At 60.9% G+C, this 23948-nt stretch overlaps 1 protein-coding gene across 1 annotated transcript; it reads left to right on the forward strand.

Annotated features, from left to right (window-relative positions):
- Positions 1–1413: 1413 nt before the first annotated feature.
- On the forward strand, positions 1414–19573 carry RNF44 (ring finger protein 44). The gene is given in 12 exon segments (XM_038412282.2): positions 1414–1561; positions 9937–10118; positions 10973–11192; positions 12288–12455; positions 12819–12992; positions 13474–13635; positions 13925–13987; positions 13989–14044; positions 14255–14342; positions 14562–14683; positions 14940–15039; positions 16144–19573. Coding segments are annotated over 11 exon segments (1323 nt in total). The 5' UTR covers positions 1414–1561; positions 9937–10011; the 3' UTR covers positions 16207–19573.
- Positions 19574–23948: the final 4375 nt, after the last annotated feature.

Consider the following 23948-nt stretch of genomic DNA (forward strand, 5'->3'; position numbering starts at 1 on the left):
GGTCTCTAGGCACAAACTGCAGGGCTTCCTCAGTTTGCTTCTGGTGCACCTCCTGTATATTTTTAGGGTTCAGTGCTCCCTCATTGTTCCAGTATAAAGCCACAAGCCTTTCCAAATGCCAATTGGACTTTTCTGTTGCCAAAAAAAATGTAAACAGTCAGTGTTCGTGATACCATCAGTTCAAACACTTCTGTCTGCATCTGAGATACCAGAGTAGAGGGGGGATTTATTTTCTTTTTTTACAGTTGGTTTACTCTGTGTTTAACAGCACTTGGTGCGGAGTGGGTTTCATTGCACTCGGGCCCCCTTTTGTGGTTTTTTTTCACACAACTTAAAAGGAGAAGATGGTTGTGAAACTGCAGATTGGCAGGGGGACTCGGGGGCATGTGTATGTCCTTAAGGTACTCTGAACTCTAGAAATGATGATACTTGAAGAAGCTGACAGACTGGTTACAATGAGAACTTGCTGGCTTTGGCTGAAAAGCCTGATGGAAAAACAATGAACAAATGCATTTTTTTTGAAAAAAAAGTCTAAGATTCTGATTAAAGCCACCCGTAAAACGTCAGTGAAAGCTGAAGCTCCATTACTGGCTCCTGCAGAGCAAGAACAGGCCGTAGCCAGGATCTTGGTATGGTTCCCTCTGGGCCCTGGTTGCTTGTGCTGGGAGGAGAGGGGGAGATTCTTGAAGTTAAGCAGGAGCTGGGGCACCTACGAAGTCTCTGGCTTTCACCAGGAAGGGCTGGCGCTAAATTTGTTAGTCTTTAAGGTGCCACACGTCCCCCTTTTCTTCTCTTGGTATTTATGGGGGATTCAGCTTTGAGGGAGACACAGGGTTAGGGGATGTCAAATTTAGCCCATAAACTGAACAGCCTCCAGCTCGGGCCCCTCAGGGCCGCGGGCCACCGGGCCAGGCCCCGGCCGGGCAAAGGGAGTCGGGGAGAGAGGCCGGGCCGGCTCAGGCTGGGACGCGCTAACGGCCGGTGCCACAGGACGGTGTCCCCGCAGCTCCCGGCCCTTCCCGAACCCGCCGCCCTGGGGGCTCGCTGTGGGGCGCTGCAGGGAGAGGATCCGCCCCACGGCGTGACAGAATCGCCCGGGGAGAAGCCGGCCCCGGCCCGGGCGGGGGGCTCAGGAGCCGCTGCCCGTGTCCCCCCCCCCCCCCGGGCCGGCCTCGTGCGCTGGGCGGCTGGGCCCGGCGCAGCCTCCCGCGGGCTCTGGCCGGTCCCGCGGCGCCCCTGGTTGCTAGGCCCCCATCCCGCGCTGCGCGGCGACGGTTGCTAGGATACCCGCTGCCCCTGGTTACGCCGTGCCCGGGTGCCCCGCGTGGCGGGCGGGCGGGGGGGGGAGGGGTTCGCCCCCCCCCGGTGCAAGATGGCGGTGGAATGTGACGCGCCCGGTCACGTGCCCCGCCGCGCGCGCGCGCCCCCGGCCCCGAATGTTGTGAATCGAGCGCCCCGGCCGCCGCCGCTCCCCGTCGGGTCTTAAAGGGCCAGAGGCCGGGGCGGGGCGGGGCCGGGCGCCGCCCCCCCCCCCACACCGAGCCGCGGGACCCAGGCGCAGGTAGGGCCGGGCGGGGCTGCGCCGGGCCGGGGGCTCCCCGGGGTCCTTGCAGCGGCGGGGGCGGCGCCTGCCCCACCCCCACCCCCGGCGGCCGCGCTCCGGCCCCTGCCCCTGCCCCGCTGCTGGCCCCGGGGCGGCGGAGCCGACACGTGCCGCTCGGGGCCCGCCGGCGCTTTGTGGGAGCGCGGGGGGCTCGGGCCGGGCTCGGCGCGGCGCGGCCCCGCTCCCTTTGTTGTTGCTTTTGTGTGGCCCCGAGCACATGGCCCGGGATCGGGCTGCTCTTAAAGTCCCAGCGCCCGCACGCGCGGGCCGGCCCAGCGGGGGGGCGGCCCGCCGGGGGGGCCTGCCCCTGCCCCGGGGGGGGGGCGCTGGCTGGGCGCCCCGAAAACCCAGCGCCGCGCGAACCCCCCCGTTCAGCAGTGATCGCAGCAGCCGGGCCAGGGCTGAGCTATGGGGGGGGTCCCACAGGCCCCCCTGGCCTGGGACCCTTTGCTCCTGGGGAGGTGGCATGGATTTGGGGCGCTCCCGGAGAGGCTCGGTCCAGGGGTGCCTAGCGGGGGGTGGCGAAGTACAGCGCCTGGTGACCTCCAAACTTAGTTTGACTTTCTCCTGCTGGTGCTTCCTCGGCCGTGTGGTTCCTTTCCTGGGGCGTCTGCAGGGCGAGATGTTTATGGGGTGCCCCCAGACCCAGGCCAGGGAGTTTCCAGCTGTATGTGTCAGGAGCAAAGACCCCCGTGGAGTGTTTCCTTGGATATTTGGCACTTGTGCAGTTAAGCATAGATCATAGAATATCAAGGTTGGAAGGGACCTCAGGGTCATCTAGTCCAACCCCCTGCTTGACGCAGGTCCAATCCCCAATTTTTGCCCTAGATCCCTAAATGGCCCCCTCAAAGGTTGAACGCATAACCCTGGGTTTAGCAGGCCAATGCTCAAACCACTGAGCTATCCCTCCCCGCCCCAGTTCTGCTCTCCTTTGTCCCGATGGGTGCCGCGTACCCTCCCCAGCCCCTTTGCGCCGAAGGGTGCGGGATGTGTGTGCATCTGCCCTGGGCAGTGACCGCAGAGCACCAGCCCAGAGAGTTCCTGATTTTTTCTAGTCTCCTCCCTGAGCAATGAAAGGGACAGTCTGGCCCCTTTGTGTATCATCTCTTCTGCAAACAGCGTCCCCCAGTGTCTGTGAGCCAGTGGCGGTGGGGCAGCGTGAAATGAAGGGGAATTACCCAGGAGCGAAGAGGTTACAGCTGGCACTTGCAAACAGATGGAGCAGAGTAAATAAACAGGCGGGAGGTTTCTACAGATGGTGGGAGTGGCAGAGGACAAGGTCCTTGGAACAACAACCTTGAGATGATGTGAAAGAATGGAGGAGCCCAGTGCAAGTTGGGGTGGGAACGGGGAGGCAGAGGGTGTGTCTGGGAAGAGGGCTGGTGAAATGGTTGTGAGAAAGTGGCAGCCCAGGGGCTGGGATTTGGGGAGGCTGTTGAGAAGGGAGTTGCAGGGCTTGAGGCCTGTGGAGATGGGGTGAGGATTTCAGCAGGGGTGTACTGGGGTGGCGTCCAGGGGGTGGGCAGGCTCTGGAATGCAAGGGGGGGAGGAGAATTTCGGGTGATGATGGATATTAGGGGGCTGGTCCAGAGGGCATGTATATGCTGGAGGAGGCTCCCCTTAGCCAAGAGAGGCTTGGAGGGCTGGTCTGTGCTACCAGATTGGGGAGGGGGGTGTGTGTGAATGCTCTTGTCTGGCTCTGTTCTTGGCAGCGGTTTTCCAACATGGGTCAGTTCTGTCTAATCAAAGAGCGGCCCTGCGGCGCTGGTTGAAAGCACTCGCATGCCGCGGGTGGGAAGGTTTATGCAGCCCATGCCCTTTTACCACCCCAAAACCCCCGGGGGTCAAACTGGGTTCGGGTCTTCTCCCAGCACTCCAGTCTGGAGGCCTGCAGTTCGGCCCCTCTTGGCAGGAGGAGGAGGGGGCATGGTCAAGACAAAGAGGGAGGGGCCGCTAAGAATGGAATATAGGCCCCTGGTTCTCCCTGTAGTGTAATCGGACGCTTTTACCATCCTGCAGGTTAAGTGACAGGGTGGTAAGCCTCTGCCCCCGCTGTCCGGCGCAGCTGCACCAGGAAGATGCTGGGGTGCGGGAAGCTGGATGTTGTATAAGCACGTTAGCGAAGGCAAAGGGTAGCAGTAATGGGACTGGAAGGGCGACAAACCGAGGGCTGAGCGTGAGCCCCCAGGCCTCCAGGTAGGGAGTGGTCCTGGAGCACTCCTCACTGCCCTCTCTGCTGGGAGGGGAGCAGAGACACATGCCTAGCCATGGGGGTGGAGTGGCCTGCAGCATTAAGTGGGAAGGAGGAAGGAAGGGGACAGCCTTCATTGGGGGCGTAGAGATCCCCCAACCCCTGGGGCCTGCTCGAAACTGTTGGAGGGCCCTGGAATGCCAGTGCCTTATGGCCATGAATGTTGGGCCTTCCTGTGAACTGAAGGCGACTGGCCTTCTGTGCTGCTTTCTTTCCTATGACCCACCCTCAGGAGTGGTGACTCAGGGCTGCTGGGGTCTCCTGCGCGCCTGCTCTGGGGGTGTGGTTGTTCTGTCTCTCAGGGTGTGCATGGCTCCCCGCACCTCTTTAAAGGGGCCCCCCTGCAAGTAGCGAGTCTGGATTCCCCCAAAGCCTGATCGGTGCTGCTTCTAATGCTGTGAGTTCTCTTTGCTTGCTAAGGCCCTTCCTTGGGTCTCCTGAGAGTCGCTCCCAGCATTGCCTCTGTGAGCCCTTGTGTGGGACACATGCTTCGTAGCTTGGTGCCTGAGCCAGGCCGAGGTTTGGCCACATTTTGTGCAGAGCCGTGGCAGCCCCTCTTGCTAGTTGTGCTAGTTTCTTGTTTTTTTTGTTCTTTTTTCCCTCCGATTGTGCGCCTTGCTGCTGTGGAGAGGCCCATGGTCTGATCTAAAAGGAAGATGGAGGTTGGCAAATATAAATTTTAGTCTGATAAATTGGCAGTTTCTAGCCAAGATTACTTGGGACTTCTGGCCTCTCTGCCACCACAGAGGCTGTTGGTGCGTCTTTGAGTTAATGGCTGTTGACTAGCACATGCCCCGACCTTCAGCTCTGAATGGTCTGGGGAGAAATTCCTGGCTGGTCAGCTGTCGGCTCAGAACCCCCTGAAATGTTCAGCTAAAATGAAAACAACAAGGAGTCTGGTGGCACCTTAAAGACTAACAGATTTATTGTTTTTGTGGATACAGACTAACATGGCTACCCCTCGATAGCTCAGATGAAATGTGTCTATGTAGGGTGCTGTTTTCTATCCGTGTATGGGACTTACAGGGCCTCCATTTGTGTAGTATCTGAGGCAGGGTAACAGTATGATCTCCATTTCGCAAATAGGGAACTGGTGCATGGACAGTCCAAGTGAGGGCAGTGACACAAAGGTGGGAGGGATCGTCAGTACAGAGGAGGATCGGAATATTCTTCAGGAAGAATGGGATGCCTTTGATGACTGGAGTAATAGAAAAGGGATGACGTTTAATAGCATCAAGGGCAAGGTCGTGCTCTTGGAGACGAGTAACGAGACTTTGCGCTCTAAGCTTGGGGCTCCTCAGTTGGAACTGAGAGAGGGACCTGGGTGTGTAGGCCGATCACAGGGTGACCGTGAGCTGCCGGTGTGTTGGGGCTGTGAGAAAGGCATGCGTTATCCTAGGCTGGGTCAGGCGATGTGTTTCCAGTAGAAAGAGAGGAGTGTTAATGCCATTGTACAAGGCCCTGGTGAGTCCTCGTCTGGAATATTGTGCACTGTTCTTGTCACCCATGTCCAGGAAAGAGGAATTCAGACAGGAACTGGTGCAGAGAAGGGCTGCGGTGGTCATCGGGGTGTGGAGGGCCGGTCCTCCGAGACCAGGGAAAAGCGCTTCATATGTTTAGCCTAGCAAAGCCGGGGCTGAGCAGGGATCTGATTGCTGTCCAGAAATGCAGGTTGGGGGTGAACAACAGGAGGGCCCAAGGGCTGTTGGAGCTAGAGATCAGTGCTGGACCCAGGCCAAATGGCCAAAAGTGGGGTCAGGCTGGAAATGGGAAGGGGTCTAACCAGCAGAGGGGTGAAGCTCTGGACCAGCCGCCCCACAGGAGCAGTGGGGGGCGAGAACGTAATTAGCTTTCATACAGATGTATGAGTGGGACTGTATGGCGGGGTTACCTCTGATGGTGGGGGGCAGGGGTCAGCAGCCTGGGGGGCCATTCTATGTCTTCTCTTTCTAACAGCTCATGTTTTAGGGCTTCCATTGGTCACCTGTAGGGTCAGGAAGGAAACCCATTCCCCGCCCGGTGTATTCTGGTTTGGGTTTTTGTCTCCTTTCTCTGAAGCCTCAGGGAGCCCTCCCAGGCAAGGGGACCTCGGGGGCTCTGAGGTGGCACCAGGAAGTCTGTCTCTCAGCTGCCTGGTTCTTGCTCACATGGTCAGGATCTGACTGATCGCCATGTGTGAGTTTGGGAAGGGGTTTTGCCCCAGCTCAGACTGCCAGGGACCTTGGGGAGTTTTGTCCCCCTCTGCAGCGTGGGGCTCAGGTCGCTTGCTGGGATTGTCTGGCTATCTCACACTAAGTCGCTTCCCTGCCATTGCAGGAGCCTCGGGCATTGGTTTATCTCAGTGCTCCCGTTCTCTGCCCGTGGCATGCAGCCAGCAGTTCAGTCTCTGGAGGACTATGGTGCTTTCCCGGTGGTTGGGCCTGGCATGGGGGTGGCCTGAGATGTACAGGAGTTCAGGCCTTAAGCTGCGTGACTGGAAGTCTTTGGTGGAACAGAGACTGGTCTCCTTGGTTCTAGTGCCCTAACCGCTGGTCAGCCTGCCTCTGCATTGCTAACACTTTGCCACCTGTGACTCTTTGGGTGCATAGAGAGCAGAAGTTATTAGCAGAGCACTGCCCCGGGGCAGGGAACGTTACACCCCCTCCTTGGAAGTGCTGCCTTTTGTTCTCGAATCTCCGTGGTCAGGACGGGGCGTTCTGGGTGGCCCAGCGCAGCTGAAGCTACAGAGGGCTTCGCTTTATAGTTTTCTGCCTGTTCTAAAACTCAGTCCTTTCAGATAGTGCCATGTCTGTGTCTCGTCTCTCGTTGGTGTATAATGTTGTTTCTCAGAACGCCCCTACAGTTCAGGGAACTTGGTGTTTCTAGGCAGGGCTTGAAAGTGCTCTGTAATCGAGGGTGGGTAGGAAAAGTTATGACAAAATGAGACTCCTCCCCAAAGCGTGGGGCTATTGGATTGGTGGCCTTGCTTTATTTAGACATCTGAGTGCCTCCCTCTCCTTTCCAGTGTGCTTTGATCAGCAGTGAAATAGTTGAGACTGACACTTAAATCACCGTTATTAGGTTCCAGAGTTAACCGCTGGTTGAGGTGAACGAGCCCCTCATGCCCCTCACAGCTCTTGCTTCAGGCTGTCTGCAGACTCAGCCAGACATCATTCCTTGGTCATGCTTGAGTCACAGTGGGATGGTTATCTTTGCACCCAGAAGGGCTAATGTAAAATTAAAGCTAAGAATCTGGAGCAGGAGGTGGATTCCCCGTGGAAGCACTGGGGTGGTGCCCCTGTGGGGGAAGGCCAGCCTCTGTGTGACATTTCAATGGTTGGTCTGGGTCAGGGGTCTGCGCCCGCCCAGTGAGGGCGGGTGGCTGAGCGACAGCTGCAGGGGGCCGGCTGCCCTAGCAGAGCCTCGCCCAGAGGGTGGGTTTCAGTCGAAGTTCTTAGGGGGCGTTTCCTGCCCTGGGAAGGTGTTGGGAAATGCATGTGCTAACACGGTACTGAGGTCTAGTGCGGCCAAAGGTGTGAGCTGGCGGTGAGGGGGTCCGCAGCTTTCGGACCCCACTCGCTTGGCCAGCCGTGTCAGGGCCTGCGTAATTACAGCTGCCTGTGATCTCTGGGGGAGCAGGGTAGGGTTTTCAGTAATCCCACCTCCCTATCATGGGAAGGCTGGGGCCTGCTCACAGGCTGCTGTGGTGTGGCTGGCCTGGCTGATGGGCCGAGCGCCCACGATGCTGTTTCACCTTCCTGTTGATTGTGTGTATCGCTGTATTGCCCACGGGCCCCTTGGTGCTGTGCAGACCCAGAGCAGAGAGAGCCGCTCCCTGCCCCAGAGAGCGGCTGGCCAGCTAAGGAACGAATGAAGCTCCTGGATAGGATTAAAAGGGGAAGGTGGCACCCTGGGGGCGTCAACACTTCCCGATCTCCGGACCCTTGTGGAGAACGTGGTCTCGCAATGGGCTCTCAGGAGCAGCATCGCACCACTGCCTAGCCCCCAGCGTGACTGCCCCACGGCACCCCTCGGGCTCTGCTTTTCTTGGGTAGCCTCAGGGAGGACTGGAGGCTCATCCCCCCCCCCCCCCCCCGCGCTGGTGCCCGGGGTGGGGTGGGCTGGCTGCCCCCGGGAGGAACGCTGACAGTGCCTGTGTCCCTGAGGGAGCGGGGTGGAGCCCTGGGAGCTGGCTGACCTGAGGGGCAGGAGGGCAGGTCCCGGGCAGCAGCCTGCATAGGGGGCCCTTGGAGGGGGCTGGTGACGACAGCAGGCCTGGTGTAGCGAGGGGCCCAGGACGATCCTGGGGCGCTGGCTGGTGCAGAGCTGTGGTGCTCGCAGGGACGGGAAGGCTGAGGCTGTGGCTGGCAGAGCTCGCTTCTCCCCCTGCCGTGGGCTCGGCCCCGTGAAACCCCAGTGCTGTGCCAGCAGCTGTGTGAGCCGGGCCAGCGCCCTGTGCCCGGTTGAGGCTTTACTGTGGAGCCTGGGCCAGGAGCACTTGGCCATGTGGAGAAAACCCGAACCCAGCTCCCTGAGGGCCTCCCTGAGGCTCCTCAGCCCACAGCGAGACACCTGAGTGTGGAGGGGGCAAGCTGGCAGAACTGGGGAGCCCCTTGGTGCTGACAGGCTGGGGAGCAGCACTGGGTGGGCGGGGGAAGGCGTACCATTCAGGTTCTCTCTACCATTGCAGCCAGGAGGGGCCATGGCCCCCTAACTGCCCCTTCTCATAGCTACAGGGCAGGCGCCGCCCTGCGGTTTGAACCCAAGCACTTTAGAGACACCAGTGCCCGGAGTCTCTCATGCTTGGGCAGGCGGCTCAGGGCCACGGAGTGGGAGAGGCATGGCACGGCAGTAGCAGAAGTGGGAAGAGAACCCAGGAGCCCTGGCTCTAGCTATGAGATGCGCGCTCTGCCCTGCCCGGGTCCCCAGGGAGAGCAGCCCCCTGCGCGCGGCCCAGAGCCCAACAGGAACTGGTGGCAGCAGGTCGGCACGTGTCCTCGGTGGCGCCCGGAGGCTTGTCTAGTTGAGTGACATCCCTCCCACTGTGAGCAGCAGCCCAGCTACGCGCCATTGCTGCGCTGCCCCAACCAAGCCACTTCCAGCAAGATGGCGCTGCTGGGGGTGGGGGCTGGCCCCTCCCGGAGGCCAGCTTTGTTGTGCCATTGGCTCTGAGCAGGCTGGCACGCCAGCGAACCAGGGTGCCCCAAGGAGTGGGCTTGCCCCATTAAGCTCCCCCTTTGCTCAGGAGAAAGCCCCATCGGGAATGTTCGTTCCTTCGCCGGGCGCTGACCACGCCCTACTGCCCGAGGCCTCCTGTAGCTGCTCAGGGTGCCTCTGCAGGTCCCAGCATGCCATAGGCAGCAGGGCCCGAAAGGTCTTGGCACTAGCAGCAGTGCAGACGCTATGGGAACCTGGTACAGCGGGTGCCTGGCCTCGCCAGGCCCTGGGCATTGTGGGAAAGCATTACAAAAATGTTAATCCCAGGGGTTTAGATGCTGGCGTGGAGTGAGAGCTGCCCAGCCCCTCGCAGGAGGCCGTCGGGGTCACAGCTGGGGGCACCCGTGCTGCGGGGCCAGCTGTTAACTGCATCATTACCACATTGAATAGAATATGCCCAGGCCCTTGTGCTTCTGAACAGTCAGCTGGCCTGGAGCAGGGGTGTGCGCTGGAGGTCAGCCCCCTTCCCCCCTGGTTCTCTTTGGCACGGCTGCTTTCGTGCCCTCCTCTCCTCCTTCGCTCCCGTTTCTCCCTCGTCTGCCCCACCCTGCTGGGGGGGACCCCTGCATGTGTAGACCGCTGGTCTGGCACTCCCTGCCTTCTCCTGCCCCAGGAGGGGAGCAGCAATGGGAGCGTGTCGGTTTCTCGGCAGCCCTGGGGGGCAGGTGGAGCAGAGCGCACGGGGGAGACGCCGGGCAGGGACTCGGGGATCAGAGGAAAGAGCTAGACGGAGACGGACAGTCTGTGTGCGGGAGGGGCGTGAAGTAGGGGTTCCGCTGGGGCCGAGGCCCCTGGTGCTGTTGCCTACGGGTGGGAGAGCCCTGGACAGGGTGCGCCGGGCGGCTCGCAGGGCTGAGGGGGTTCACTGCCTTCTCGTTCTTGGCAGGCTGTGAGGTGCTGGTGTCTCGTCCCGCTCGGAGCCTGAGGCCCGGCGCGCCCTTCTGCCTCCCCAACGTCACCAATGCGACCATGGGAACTGGCAGTCAATAGGCGGCCTCCCTCTGCCCCCTTCAACCCGTGGCGTTTCTCGGGGGGACCCTGCAGCAGCCCCGAGCACCTCAGGCGAAGGTACAGTCCCTCCCTCACCCGGAAGTGCCCCTGCCACCACCTGCTGGCTCTCGCCAAAGAAGGGCCTTTCCTTCAGCTTCCTCCATGGGCAGGGCTGGGGCAGCCACGGCTCGCCGGGAGAGCTCTGGGGCCGTTGCAGTGGGAGGAAGGGGATCTCCTCTGCCTGCTCAGCAGCTCTTTGGGATCTTAGTGGGCAGGTAGGGGAGTGATTTGTAACGTACGGGGCCCCTCCCGGCCGCGTGAGCAGCACGACCCCGGGCACTGGTTCCCTGGGGACACCCCTGGAACGCTGCCGGCCCACGCCTGAGGCTGTGCCCGTTCCCTCCGAGGAGCCTGGCGGGACAGATGGCAGCGCATCCGGAACTCAGAGCGTGGGGGCTTGTCAGCCCGGGGAGCTTGTCAGCTCGGGGGCCCGGCCGACCTCACCTGCTGGGGCAAAGCCAAGCATGGCTGGGTGCCCCCGACCCCAGTGTATCCGACTCCAGCCAGGCGGCCAAGGCTCACCCTGCCCGGGAATGGGGTGTGCTAGAGGTGTGTTGGTCTGAACTTGGCACTCACGGGCAGACTCATAGCTGAGCCCTGCAGGAGCTGCGCCCTTGGGGGTGCTGAGGGGGGACCTCATGTCCCAGCTCTCTGCACACCCAGGGTGCTCTCCTAGCCGGCTCTGCTCCAACCCATGCAGCACCAGCCCCGCATGGTCAGTGCTGCTGTGGTCTGAGTCCTGCCAGCCCCTCCCTCTGCTTTCCCAGGGTGTAATGTCTGCGTGGGGCTGGCCCAGGCACTGCCCTGTCTGTGCCGGCTGCAGGGCCCTGAGGTCATTCCTGGTCTGTTCCTTCCCCATGGCGGCCACACAGCCCCCCTTCCAGGCGTCTGTGGGGACGACGTGACCGACCTCTGCAAACCCTGCTGGCCCAGGATGAGAACTACCTGCACCCTGCCTTCCCCTCCCCGCAGCAGCATCTCCCTGTAGATGAGCCTCGAGCGTACGCTCTCGCCAGCACGCCGCCACGAATGCTTCACCCAGCTGCTCACCCGCCCCACCAGAGCCCATTCATGGTGGATCTCCACGAGCAGGTAGGGCAGGGGTGGGGACTGCGCTGTCCCTGGGGGCAGGAGGGGCAGGGGTGTGGACCTCCCCAGCAGGGAGAGGGCCAGGGTGACGTCCCTGCGGAGCCCCCTCCCTGCAGGCCCACGTCCCAGAGGTCAGCAGTTATCGCCCAGGTGCCAATGGATGTCCCTGGGGCTGGAGCCAGGGGGTAGCAGACAAGTTCTGACATGCTGCGTGGCAGCTTTGTCCAGCCCTGCGCAGGTTCCTGGAGTGCCTGCCAGGGCCCAAGGACCCGGCTGGGCAGAGGCTGAGCCCTTGACTTGCCCGCTGGCGTAGAGCCCTAGGGGAGCTGAGTCCTGGGTCCGGTTTGATTGATGCCCCTTCTCAAAGGGCCACCGAGCACCCCGTGGCCTGGCCAGCCGCAGCCCCGCAGGCGATGGGTGTCTCTCCTCCCTGGAGATTGTGCGTGGCTGTGGAGTCCGGATTATGAGCCTTTGCCGGCCCAGCTTGGCCACGCACCAGCTGCTATTCGGCAAGAGCTAACCGCAGCCAGACTCTGAATTCCTGCGGCCATCTGTGTCCAGAGCAGCCGGGGTGCTGCGGCAGGAGGGCCTCCTTCCGACCACCCCAGATGCACGCTGTGGCGGTGCCTGGCCCTGCTGCCTGTGCGCACGCTTGGAGACCCCGTGCCTGCCTGGCTCGCCCAGAACCGGCTCGGCAGCCTCCCTTCCCCTGCAGGGAGGGCTGTGCTCCAGGTTCCCGGGGTGTGTGTCGTGAGGGTAACCCCCAGGGGCTATTGGGTGAATGACCCATGGGGCGATGTCCCCGATGCCCTGCGGCGTATCCTGCTCCACTTACGCAGATGCCCAGTGCCAAAGGGTTGGGTGCCCAGAGAGGCTGTTTTTGGGGGGAGCCCCTTGCCCCACCTCGAGCTGCTCCTGCCAGGGGCCGTGCCCAGTCTCTGCCCAGCCAAGGGCTGCGTTGGCAAGGTGCTGGGAGCCACAGGGCTGGGCCCGGAGCGCACGGCCTGGTGCGATGGCCCCACGGGGATCTGGGCTCAGCCGTGGCTGGGGCAGGCGCCAGGGGCCCTCTGACGGTGCTTCATGTGTCTCCCGTTGCAGGTGCACCAGGGCCCTGTCCCCCTCTCCTACACGGTGACCACGGTAACGACGCAGGGCTTTCCTATCCACGCAGGCCAGCACATCCCCGGGTGCAGCACGCAGCAGCTCCCCGCATGCTCAGTGATGTTCAGCGGGCAGCATTACCCACTCTGCTGCCTCCCGCCCCCGGTGAGTCCGGGGCGCCCAGCCCCTGGAGCTCGTGGGGAGCCGGCATCCTGGGCCCAGCGCGGGACCTCTGGGCATGCCGAGCCGGGAAATGCCGAGGGAGAGGGAGCAGGGCCGGTAACCGGCAAGGGGAGCTCCGGACGGAGCCCCTGAAAAGGAGGGATTGGGGGAGTGAAGGGCTAGTGGCCCGGCGGGGATACAGCTGCTTGGACCTGTGACACCTTTGTCAGCCACAAAACCCTGTGGCTCTTGCCCCCTGTCCCCTCCCCAGCTGGGCGATCGGGATGGGGCAGCCAGGGGGCTTTCCGAGGGTGCGGTGCTGGGAGACTGACACCCCCTCCCCATGCGCTCTCCCTTCCTTCCCAGCTCATCCAGGCATGTGCCATGCAGCAGCTGCCAGTCTCCTATCAGACGTTCCCGCCCATCCTCTCCAGCGACCATTACATCCTGCACCCGCCCCCGCCAGTGCCGCCGCACCAGCCCCCACACATGGCCTCCCTCGGCCAGTTCCTGCCGCTGCAGGCCCAGCACCCGCGCATGGTGAGTGTGGGGACGGGGACGGTGTCCGCGTGCTGCCGGGGGACGGGCTGGGCTCCTGGCCATGGAGCAGACCCTGTGGCTATGGAATGGGCTGGGGTGAGTCTGCCCTCCGGGGTCCCTGCTTGGCGCGCAGCTTTGCTGGGCAGGGGCACTTCCGGCTCTGCCTGGCCCTGGCAAGCTCGGCAGGGCAGGGCGGGCGCGGTGACCTCTGGGGCTCGTGTTGCCAGGCCAGTGCCCGCGCTGCAGCCGTGCTCCTGGGATGAACTCGTGTCTGGAGCAGGTGGGAGGGCGAGGTTTCCTGCAGGGCGGTGTCTGTGTGAGCTGCCGATCCCCATGGGGGCTTCACTGGCAGGGCAGAGCAGCCCCCGACCCCGTGTGCACCGCAGGGACCCCTGTCACCGAGCCCCCCTCCTCCTGCCCCCATGTGCACCGCAGGGACCCCGACACTGAGCTCCTGCTCTCTCCCCCCCCCCCCTTCCAGCCTCTGCAGAGGATAGACAATGAAGTGGAGTTGCGAGGGGAGCAGCATCCCATTGGAGGCTTCGCCTACCCGCCTTCTCCCCACGCCCCAGCACTGTCCCCCTCCGTCCCGCTGCATTACCTCCCCCACGACCCGCTGCACCAAGATCTGCCATTCGGCGTGGTAAGTCCCCACGTGGGGAGTGGGGCGGCTGGGGCAGGGGAAGCCTTCCCCCCCCCCCCCCCCGGCTCTGTGCTCGGGGAATGCAGCCACACCCCCAGAGAGGAGATGGGACAGGGCCGTGCTGGTGGGAAGCAGGGGTGTCCTCGGTGGAGTTGGGGCCCCGGATCCCTTGCGCCGGCTGCCTGGGGTGGCTGCTCCCCCTCTGCCCGGTCTGCGTGGTGGGGTATGGGCTGGGTGTGCCCCTCCTGGCTAGGGGCCGCTCACCTGGCCCCGTGCTCTCTCCCTGCAGCCATACCCGCCCATGATGCCACGGCGTCTGAATACCCAGCGATACCGACTGCAGCAGCCACTGCCGCCCCCCCCCACCGCCGCCACCCCCCTACTACCCCAGCTTCCTGCCGTACTTCCTGTGAGTACCCACGGGGGGCGTCTGCGGGGCTGGGTCTCCTCCCACCCCCAGGGGCGGGTGTCAGGCCTCTGCCCCGCCAGGGGGTGTCTGCTACGCTGGGGGTGGGGGATTGGGTTGTGGTTTCTTGAACCCCCCGCCCCCCAAAATGTGACACACACCCTGCAGGGTCCTGCTGCTCTTGGATAACTGCCCCGCCCCCTCTCTCCCCAGCTCAATGCTCCCCGTGTCGCCAACGGCCGTGGGGCCCACGCTCAGCCTCGACCTGGATGTGGACGATGTGGAGATGGAGAATTACGAGGTGTGCCAGCCTCTCCCGCTGGAACTTCAGCTGCTCGCTGGGGAGGAACCTTGCCGTGGGGGTGTGGGGCAGACACTCGGGGAAGGGGTAGGCGCTCTGCGGGGACCCCTCAGATGAGGGCTGGGGAAGGGGCTGCTGGCCCCTGGCCAGGGGGGCTTGGGGACCTGTGTGTGGAGTTTCAAGAGGGAGCTGAGCTCTGTGTCCCCGTTCTACCCCCAGGCGTTACTGAACCTGGCTGAGCGGCTGGGCGAGGCCAAGCCGCGAGGCCTCACCAAAGCAGACATCGAACACCTCCCATCGTACCGCTTCAACCCCGAGAGCCACCAGTCGGAGCAGAGCCTGTGAGTGATGCCGGGCGTGGGGAGTGTGCCTGAGCTCCTGGGGGGCTGGGGCCAGGCTCGGGACATGGGGGGTGTATCTGAGCACCCGGGGTGCTGGACTTGGAGCATGCGGGGTGTACCTGAGCTCCCAGGGGGCTGGAGCTGGGGCCAGTCTCAGGGCATTGCACTGACCCGGCATGTCCCCTCCGGTGCTGCCGAGCGCAGGCGTGGGGGCGCTGCTGGGGCTGGCGCCTGGTGATGGTTCCCTTTCCCCCAGGTGCGTCGTGTGCTTCAGCGACTTCGAAGCAAGGCAGCTGCTCCGGGTTCTGCCCTGCAACCATGAGTTCCACGCCAAGTGTGTCGACAAATGGTTAAAGGTACCTGCGCTGGGGGCTGCTTCCGCCTGGATACACGGGGGGGAGGGGGAGCTGGGCGCCCACCTGGGGAGGGCTCCGGGGTGTCCGAGCCGCTGGATCCAGTGCCTCTGTGAATCCGAGCCCGGAGCGGGTTTCAGCAGCTCCCTCTGGTGGTGGGTAGCTGCTTCTGGGGCAGCAGAGGGGTGGGGTGAATCGCTGGTCTTGCTGCCCCATACCCCTTGATTCCTCTGCGTAAACCCGATATTCTTGGAGTGTCAGTGGGGATCCCCCTGCAGCGCACGTGTGTGAAACGGGGTGTGGCTGAACTGTCCTGTCCCTCGGGGCCATGCACGTGCCCGTGTGAGGGTATGAAGGGCGGGGTGGGTGCCCTCCCCCCCTGCTCCTGTTGCTGCCCATGCCAGTGAGCCGGGACTGGGCATGTGTGCAACCCGCTACTACTTAGCTCAGGCTAAACATCTTCAAACCCTGCCAGAGCCTTCAGCCTGGTCAGACAGCCCCTAACCCGGCCGCTCCCCACCCTGCCTGGCTGGACTCGGGGGTCACACACGCCACGCGCTACTCCCCTGCGACAGCCCATGGAGCAAACGAGCTCCTGAGTCTTGCTGGGGGATGAGCAGCCGTCGTCGACGTGTAAGACGGGCATTGAGAACAGGGTGCTGAGGCTGGGCCCTGCCCAGATGCCAAAGCCAGGCCCACGCAGGGTGCCTTGCAGAGCTGTGCACTCCTGCAGCGAGACACTGCAAAGTCCCGAGAGGACGCCCCCATGCCCAGGGAGGACAGGGACACGTGTTTCCTTACCGTACCACCTGCCCCCAGCCCGCTTTCAGAGCCCTTGGCTGCACAGGGTGGGAGCTGAGCAGGGTGGCAGCTGGCTGGCACGGGGGCGTAGCGTGTCTATGTGCACAGCCCCTGCTCTCTAAACACCCCCCCGGTGTCCTGGGTTCCTGGCTGGCTGCAGCACCCGAAGAGCCAGCTACCGCAGGGAAGAGCCCTGGTCTCTGGTGACGAATGCGGCTGTCTCTTGGCTGGGGTGCCCTGGAGACGTGGTGCTCTGTCCCCAGGGGATAGGGCTGCTGGTCTCACCCTCCTGTCCTTCTCCCCCAGGCGAACCGCACGTGCCCGATCTGCCGGGCGGACGCGTCCGAGGTGCACCGGGAGGCCGAGTGAGGCTCACAGACCCTCTGCCGCACAATTCACTAGAGGAAGAGGACCTTGGGCGAGGGGCCCGGGCCACCAGCCCGCCCCCTGGGCCCGACCGTGTGCTTAGCCCCAAGGCTCTCCTCGGCTGTGGTGAGAATAGAAGCAATCTAGGGTCCCGGACACCCCTCCTCCTCTCCCTGGGCCTGGTGCACTCCCTGTGGCGCCGGAGCTGGCCCTGGAATGGTGCTGGGGGTGTGGGCGGAGGCGCCTCCCCGTGCTCCGTGCACCCCAAAGACACCGGCCTCGCGCCATCGCTTTCCGCTCTTTGTATCTGTTGGGTTTGGGTTTTCTCTTGAGTTTGCGTTTGTGGCTGCGTGACCCAGCCCCGCATGTGGCGCCTGCCCCGGGCACGGCAAGGACAGCACTGGAGGAAGCCTGGCAGGTTTGATCGCACCAGCAGCCCGAAGCAGGAGGGCCAGGCGAGCTGCCCGGGATGGACGGAGCCCTGGCGGGCAGCAGGAGGAAATGGTCAGTGGTGCACCAGGCACAGCAACCCGAGGCATTACCAGGGGCCAGGCCTCTCCCACCCCCTAGTCCAGCCTCCCATGGAGAGTGGGTCGGGCTGGGCCTGGCTTGTCCCAGTTCCACTGTCCTTCCCTTTCCCTGGGCCGGCCGGCCGCTCTGCCAGGAGTGAGGGGCGGGGGTGGGGAAGCAGGCTGAGCTCCAGCTATACTCTTCCCGCGCCTCGCTGACCCATCCCTGCCTGTGTGCCCGGTGGGAGCCCCCCGCACCGTGGCTGGAGAGCAGCCATCCCCGAGTGAGGACCCTGCATGCCACACGTCCCAGCTTGCCGGGCAGGGGCCCCGGAGCGGGCTCCTATCTCATTTTTAGATATTCTCGAGGTGAATTGTAACTGCCCTGTGCAGAGGGTGACGGAGGAGCCTCCCGTGCCCCCAGTCCTGCTACGGCTGCTCTGTGCTGAGCTGTCGGGCAGCTGCAAGGCTCCCAGCAGGGCCCAGCGCTGAGCGGTGGTGGGGGTGAGGGGGGCAGCAGGTGGGCATTGATTTATGGATCTTCCCTTCCCCCAGCTTGTATCATGGAGAAGCTGAGCTGGTGCTCCCCCTCCCCTCCCTCTGCCTCTGCCTCCACCCCAGCCCGGGGAGAAGGTGCCCTGGTAATGCCTCTGCATGATCTATTGCTTGTGCCCTGGGTCTGGTCCTGTGGGCGTGCGCTGTGCTGCCCAGACACCTCCCAGTCAAAGCCAGGGAGCGGCCAACCCGGTGCCCGAAGTGTTTGTTGTGGAAGTTGTGTTGCATGATGTAACGAGAAGAACTGTCTTCCTGGGGCGGGGGAGACGGACGCCGGCCGCAGGTCGACGTTCACTATATGCATGCGTGCCTGGGCGGCTTGGAACGTCATATTGACTCCCTGGCCAGCGGGGGCGAGGGACTCTGTGCTCGGCTGATTACTGCCGGGCACCGGACTGCACATGGCCAGCACCTCTGGAGGACCGTAAGACTTTCAGGACATTTCCCCCCTCCCCCCAAGGTAAACTGAGTCAGGAGGAGTCCAGGGAGGAGGAGCCAGCTTAACCAACAAAGGCATGCTGATGTTCCCTCTCCACCGGCCAGAGGTGAGAAGCTGGGGGGGAGGGAGGCGTCAGAGAGAGCAGCACCCCCTTCTCAGTTGCTGTGCCCCACCCCTCCCCCAGCTCACTTGCACCTGGGGCGAGGGTTGGCTGCCAGAATGGCCCCCGGTTCTCTGAGCTTCCCACAGGTAGACTGGGGCTTTGCACCCTCCCCCAGGGTGGAGCGGGGCAGGGAGGTGGGACTGTCTGCTGCTGGGAAGCCCTGGCTGGGCCATGGTGGCCGTAGCTAGGACAGGAAGCGGGTGGGGTGAGGGGTTTTGTGGATGGGGAGTGGTGGGGGCTCCCCTTTTTAAAACAGCGGGTCAGTGCTATGCGCTGGCTCAGCAATACTGTGCTCTGGAGCGGGGGGGAGGGGCGTCCAGGGATGTAGCCTGGGGGACTGGGCCGGGTCCCCACAGCCATGCAGGGTTTGGGGTTGGGCAGCAGGAGCCGGGCTGCTCACTGGAGTTCCTGACTGGGGGTGAGGGGTCCCAGGAAGCCAGACCCCCAGTGGTCGGTGCTGGGGGGGAGCTGGTGTTCAGAATCCAGCTGGCAGCGTGTGGGCGGGGGGCTGTGTCCCAGGAGGATGGTCCCCCAGCCACCCCCCCCCAGCTTAGCTCAAGGTGGAGCTGGGAGCCTCCCAGCCTGGCCCCTTCAGGCCTCTTGCACCGTGAGCCTGGGTTGTGGCAACAGCGAAGGCCCTTCCTGCTCTTGTGGCCAGCAGGATCGTGATGGTCTCCAGACGCACCCAGCTGCTCCATTATGCACAATCCAGATTGTGGCGGAAGCTTTCACACTGCCCCGGGAGAGCTGCCCTTCCAGCCGGCTGAGGCAGGGGGCTGGGGTTTGCTCTGGGGCCAGCCAGCAGCTCCCCTGGCTCCTCCTGCCTGCCAGGCCAGCGCCGGCTCCTGAGCTCGGGCAACCCGCACAGACACCAGCAGCCCGGCCAGCACCCCCTCCCCCAGCTTTCCACCGACACGAATAACCAAAGGTCTCTTCTGTACATAGCCGCAGTGACGTGTCTCTGTGTAGAGCCACTCGGCGCAGTGTTGGCACCCCCAGTTTTAAAGCCCCTTTACAGCTGCCCTGTGAAAAGCCTTACGGTTCTTTTGATGGTGACTCGAAAGCTCACAGCTCATGTGCTGCAGAATTTATTCCAATGAGCAGCTAAAGTCTCATTTAAAAACAGCCCCCCAATTATTTAGGATGTTTGTGATTGCTGATTGCGCTGTAGATACCACTGTTACCAATGAGTCCCTGTGGTGGGGTAGTGGACTGTTCACTGTTCTATTATTCCAGTCCCCGGGCCCTCCAGAGGGAAAGCTCGGCGCCTCCCCCACAGTGAGGCAGCCCCCCTGGACGGTGCTAGGATGTGTGTTCTGTGTTAGAAAGGTTTATATATATATATATATAAATATATATATAATTTTTTTGCTCTGTTACTTGCACATTTTACAGTTACCTCATCTTCCCATGTATGTATTTGAGAAAAGGCTAATATATAGAGAAAAAGGTTCTTAAAGCTCTAAAAGTGTTTGTTTTTTTTCCATTCCATTGGACTCATATTGGTTTTGTAGCATTTAACATACCTAGTCTGTTGTATTATATATATGTGTATTATACGGATTGAAATTTTTAACAGATTTGTACTTTTTTTAAAATGAAAGTTGCTAGTTCGGCTTGATCAAGTAGTGCAATCATTATTTTTTTTAATGTTGTGGCTGATTTTGAGAGGGATATTCACTAATAAATGTATGATGTATACCAGTGCGCCGCCCCCAGCCTTTCTCTTCTCGCTGCCGCTGGCCCAGGGAGCACCAAGGGTGTTCACCCTCTTATTGTGGGGGTCAGCGCCTGCCCCCCAGCTGCCAATCACGTTGTCAGCTTCCCGGCAGCCTGGGGCTGGCCCCAAGTCTACACCCAGCATGGCAGGCAGCATGACCTGGAGCCTACAGGTCCCAGCATGCAATGCTTTAGCTTGAGTCACGCTTCCCTTCTGCAGTCCAGGCTGGGCCTGCAGCTTCCAGGTGCTGCACCTCCCTATGGGATTGAAGAGGGGAGGGGTCCAGGTTGCACTTGCACAGGGGCAGGAAAACTGGCCACCCCTGCCCGCAAGTGAGAGTCACGGCTGTATCCCTGTGACTGATGGGAGCAGGGGGCCAGGCTGGGCCCAGGCCCTGGGAAGAAGCAGCCCCTTGCTCCTGACCCGCTTGGTGTCCGGTGATAAATGAGGTTTGCACAAGCAGGTGAAACAGGGTCCTGGGCTCTGCTCCATACTGTCAGGGGCACCTGCCCCTTCAGCTGTGTTGGACCTGCAGTCCCCCTCCACAGCAGCTTGCTGTGGATTCTGTCTTCCTGCTGCAGCAGTAACCAGGAGCCATTGGGCAGAAATGGACGGAAGCTACTGGCTGCTCTGAGCCCCAGGTGCAGCTCAGGTACTGCAGGTGAGTACAGCTTCGCTCTTCCTGAACTGGGCCGGGCCACGGCGGTGGAAGCCAGGGTCCTGGCTGGCTGTGCCATCTTATCCCTGCCTGGCCCAAGTTTCTTTCAGCAGTATTCTGGAAGGAGAAACCAACGCAGCTGCATGTCAGAAATGAGGCTTTTCACAGGAAACTCATTCCCTGGGGGGACCTTCACTGGGGTAGATTCCACACCTGCAGAAACCCTGGGGGCCAGGCTGCAAGCAGCACCCTGGTGAGTCAATGGTAATAAATCTAGTGCAGAGGTAGCAACTTCCCTCTGAGGGGCTCAGCGCTTGAGCACTGGCTCCATGGCCCTGGAGCCAGGCTGGCTGAATGGGCCAGGCTTCCCTCATGCTGAACAGGGGCAGTGCAATCAGCCTCGGTCTGTCACTGTGGGAGCAGGAGCCACAGGTAAGGGGGAGAAGTGAGGTGCTAGGCAGCCTGGTGTGGGAACTAGCTTTGGGCTCTTATCTGAGGGTAGCGGGGTGACAATTCCCTGTAGTAACTCAGAGCCCTCACCCTCTAGTGTCCCATAATTGGCCACAGGAGATACTGGGTTTTTTCCCCACTGGTCCACTTGGGAGGCTGTTTGAGAATTTCACTCCTCTCAGGGTTAAAAAAACACCTAATTTCAAGCCTAAACTTGAGGGTCAGTTTATCTCCATTTGTTCTTGTGCCAGCATTGGCCCTTAACTTAAACAACTCCTCTCCCTCCCTGCTGTTTATCCCTCTGCTGTATTTATAGAGAGCAATCGTGTCTCCCCTCAAACTCTCTGAATCTCCTCTCAGAAGGTAGGTTTTTCCATTCCTTGGATCATCTTAGATGCCCTTCTCTGCATCTGTTCCAGTCTGAATTCATCTTTCTTAACCAGGGAGCCCAGAACTCCACACATGATTCCAGAGGAGGTCTCACCAGTGCCTTGTATAATGATGCTGACACTTCCCTGTCTACTGGAAATACCTCGCCTGATGCATCCTTGGACTGCATTAGGCTTTTTCACATCCTGTATCACATTGCCAGCCTGCGATCAGCCCATACACCCAGATCTTTCTCCTCAGGTACTTCCATCTGATACATCCCCCTCTTCTAGCAAAAATTCTTAGTGCACAGTACAAGGTCATGCACTTATTAAAATTTCATCCCATTTTTATGCCCCCAGTCATCCAGATCTTTGTGTAGGATATTCCCATCCTCCTCTAGACTGGCACTCGCTCCCAGCTGTGTCATCTGCAAATTTTATTAGCACCCTCCCACTTTGTGCCAGTTATTAATAAAAATGTTAATGAAGATTGGCCCCAGGACAGCTCCCTGTGGAATTCTAGCAACCTCCCTCCAGCCTGACAGTTCACCTCTCAGTATGGCCCATTATAGTCTCCCCTACCTTCCCCCACTTCCCAGGGGCTGGCACTTCTTGCCAGCTACTTATTCCCTGGCTGCTCCCTGACAGGAAGTCAGCTACCCCTTCAGAGAGGCCAGCTAGTGTACCCCCACCTGCAGCTTCCACTATCAGTCCAGCCCTGGGTCCTGTTTGAGAACAGTGAGATGTCCTCCCCAGGCGGAGCTAAAGCTCCAAGGGACTGGCTGGAGAGGCACAGCCCCCGTTGCCAACTGAGCCACACTGCTACCAGGGGCTGGCCACAGCATGCCCATTCAATACAGGGATCACATCACCCACCCTGAAATGCGGCTTGTGCCAAGGTGGGATCCAGCAGCTGCTGGAGGTGCACAGGGGCTAGCGCCTGCCAGATGGCAGCATCCTGTTGTGAAATGCTACGGGTTGGCTCTCCCATGGCCACAAGGGGGCAGCACCTGTTCTACAGCTCCCTAAGGTGACCTAGTGCAGGCTGCAGCTGGGTTGGGATTGTGGCATCCTGAGCTCTGTGCCCCCCTAGGAGCAGCTGTACCTCTTCCTTTAATCCTTGCTGCTCACTTGAGGAACCAGGGAACAAAGAGGGGTGTGAGGGGACCTGCTGGAATCTCATTCCGGCCGGGGAGTCAGACAGGACAAAGCAGCAGGGGGGTGGGGGGGAAATCAGTAGTTGATACCTCAGGCTGCAAAGACCCAGGACAGCACTTCTTCAGCAGAGTGTTCTTCTGTTAAGGTGGCCCAGAGCGCTGTGTCTACACTCGGTCAGCAAAAAGGCCAGTACCTAAGATGCAAGAGTCTTTTCAGGCTGCCTGGCTGAGATGCAGCCAAACAAAAGAAAGGGGACCAATAAATTCCCTTACAGGTCTCCTGCTGCCTTCCCTTACATAGTTCCCCATACCTGGGTCCTTCCTGGGAAAAGCAGCAGACTATGAGCAGTGGGCTGTCAAGGGAGAGGGCACTCAGCCATCAATACCTACAAATCAACAGGACAAATGGGTTAGGCTTCCTTAAAAGGACTAATTAACACTCCTTTTCTCTGCTCTTACCCTTCTACAGCACTCAAAAGCACAGCTGTGATAAGTACCCCAGCTACTACCACAAATATATGGCCTCTGGCTTTAGCCACTAGAATTTGGTGTCTCCCTCTCAACTCTTACCCTGGAGAAATGTGGGGGTGCAATTTGTACTTTCCCTGGCAGTGCTAGGAACCCAAACAGCAGTAGGGGCACCTGCCAGAGAAGGGCTGAGACTCCCTGGGCCTAGCACCTTTGGGAAAGGGGCAACAGCCAACATGAGGAAGGTAAGTTGCAGCTGTAGTGACTCTGGTTAGCACCAGTGTAACAAACACTCCGGCCTCACTGTCTCTCATCACACCAACTGTTTGGCTCCGAGACACCTCACGGTCACTTCCCCCCCTTAGTCTACAACTCTCCCATGCAGCCGCAAAGCAGCATGACAGGAAGGGGGGGAATTCTGAAAGGGGGAACTCAGGAGCCAGGTCAGAGACCTTAATATCAGCAGCAAACCAATCCTCTTCTCTGTGCAGCCCAGTACTAGCTAGAATGAGGCTGCAGAACAAGGAAGGCGCTTGACTGGATCTACTTCTCCAGGGCCTGGCCTGATACAGCCAGGATTCCCCGCACCTGGTCTCAGCAGTGACTAAGCTGAGGCCTCCCCCAGCTGGTGCGTTGTCTTTCTGCACAACACGATCCGGCCAGCCCTGGTTAGTCAGTCCCGAGACTCACCCCTACATCAACCCTATGAACTTTTGGACAGCCATCGAAGCAAAGGCAACCTGCCTTCCCCTGCACCCCAAGGGAGAGCACGTGCACTTCATGGGGCCCCACTCAGCAGGAGTTCCTAGATTGCCTCATCTCTTAAAGAGCATGTTCGTAGCTGCTGACTTCTGCAATTCTCCTGGACACAACTAGGGTGACCAGATGTCCCGATTTTATAGGGACAGTCCCAATTTTTGGGTCATTTTCTTATATAGGCTCCTATTACCCCCCACCCCAATTTTTCACACTTGCTGTCTGGTCACCCTGGCCATGACACAGGCAGTGGCTGCAACACAGCAACTGGAGCCAAGAAGGCTGAAGACAAGTACAGAGCTAGATTAACCTTGCAACACAGAGCCTAAGACAAGATTCATTCCTGGTGCGCGCAGGTAGGTCATTAGAACCAGCTCAGAATGCCCCCTACATGCCCTCCACCCTCTACAGTGGGTGCTTTGTAGCCGACTGGCTGCCCTGCGGATGGAACAGGAGCAGCCTGTGTGGAGAGTAAAGCACTGACACCAGGAAGCATTCG

Source organism: Dermochelys coriacea, chromosome 8, assembly GCF_009764565.3.
Source record: "Dermochelys coriacea isolate rDerCor1 chromosome 8, rDerCor1.pri.v4, whole genome shotgun sequence".
NCBI lineage: Eukaryota > Metazoa > Chordata > Testudines > Dermochelyidae > Dermochelys > Dermochelys coriacea.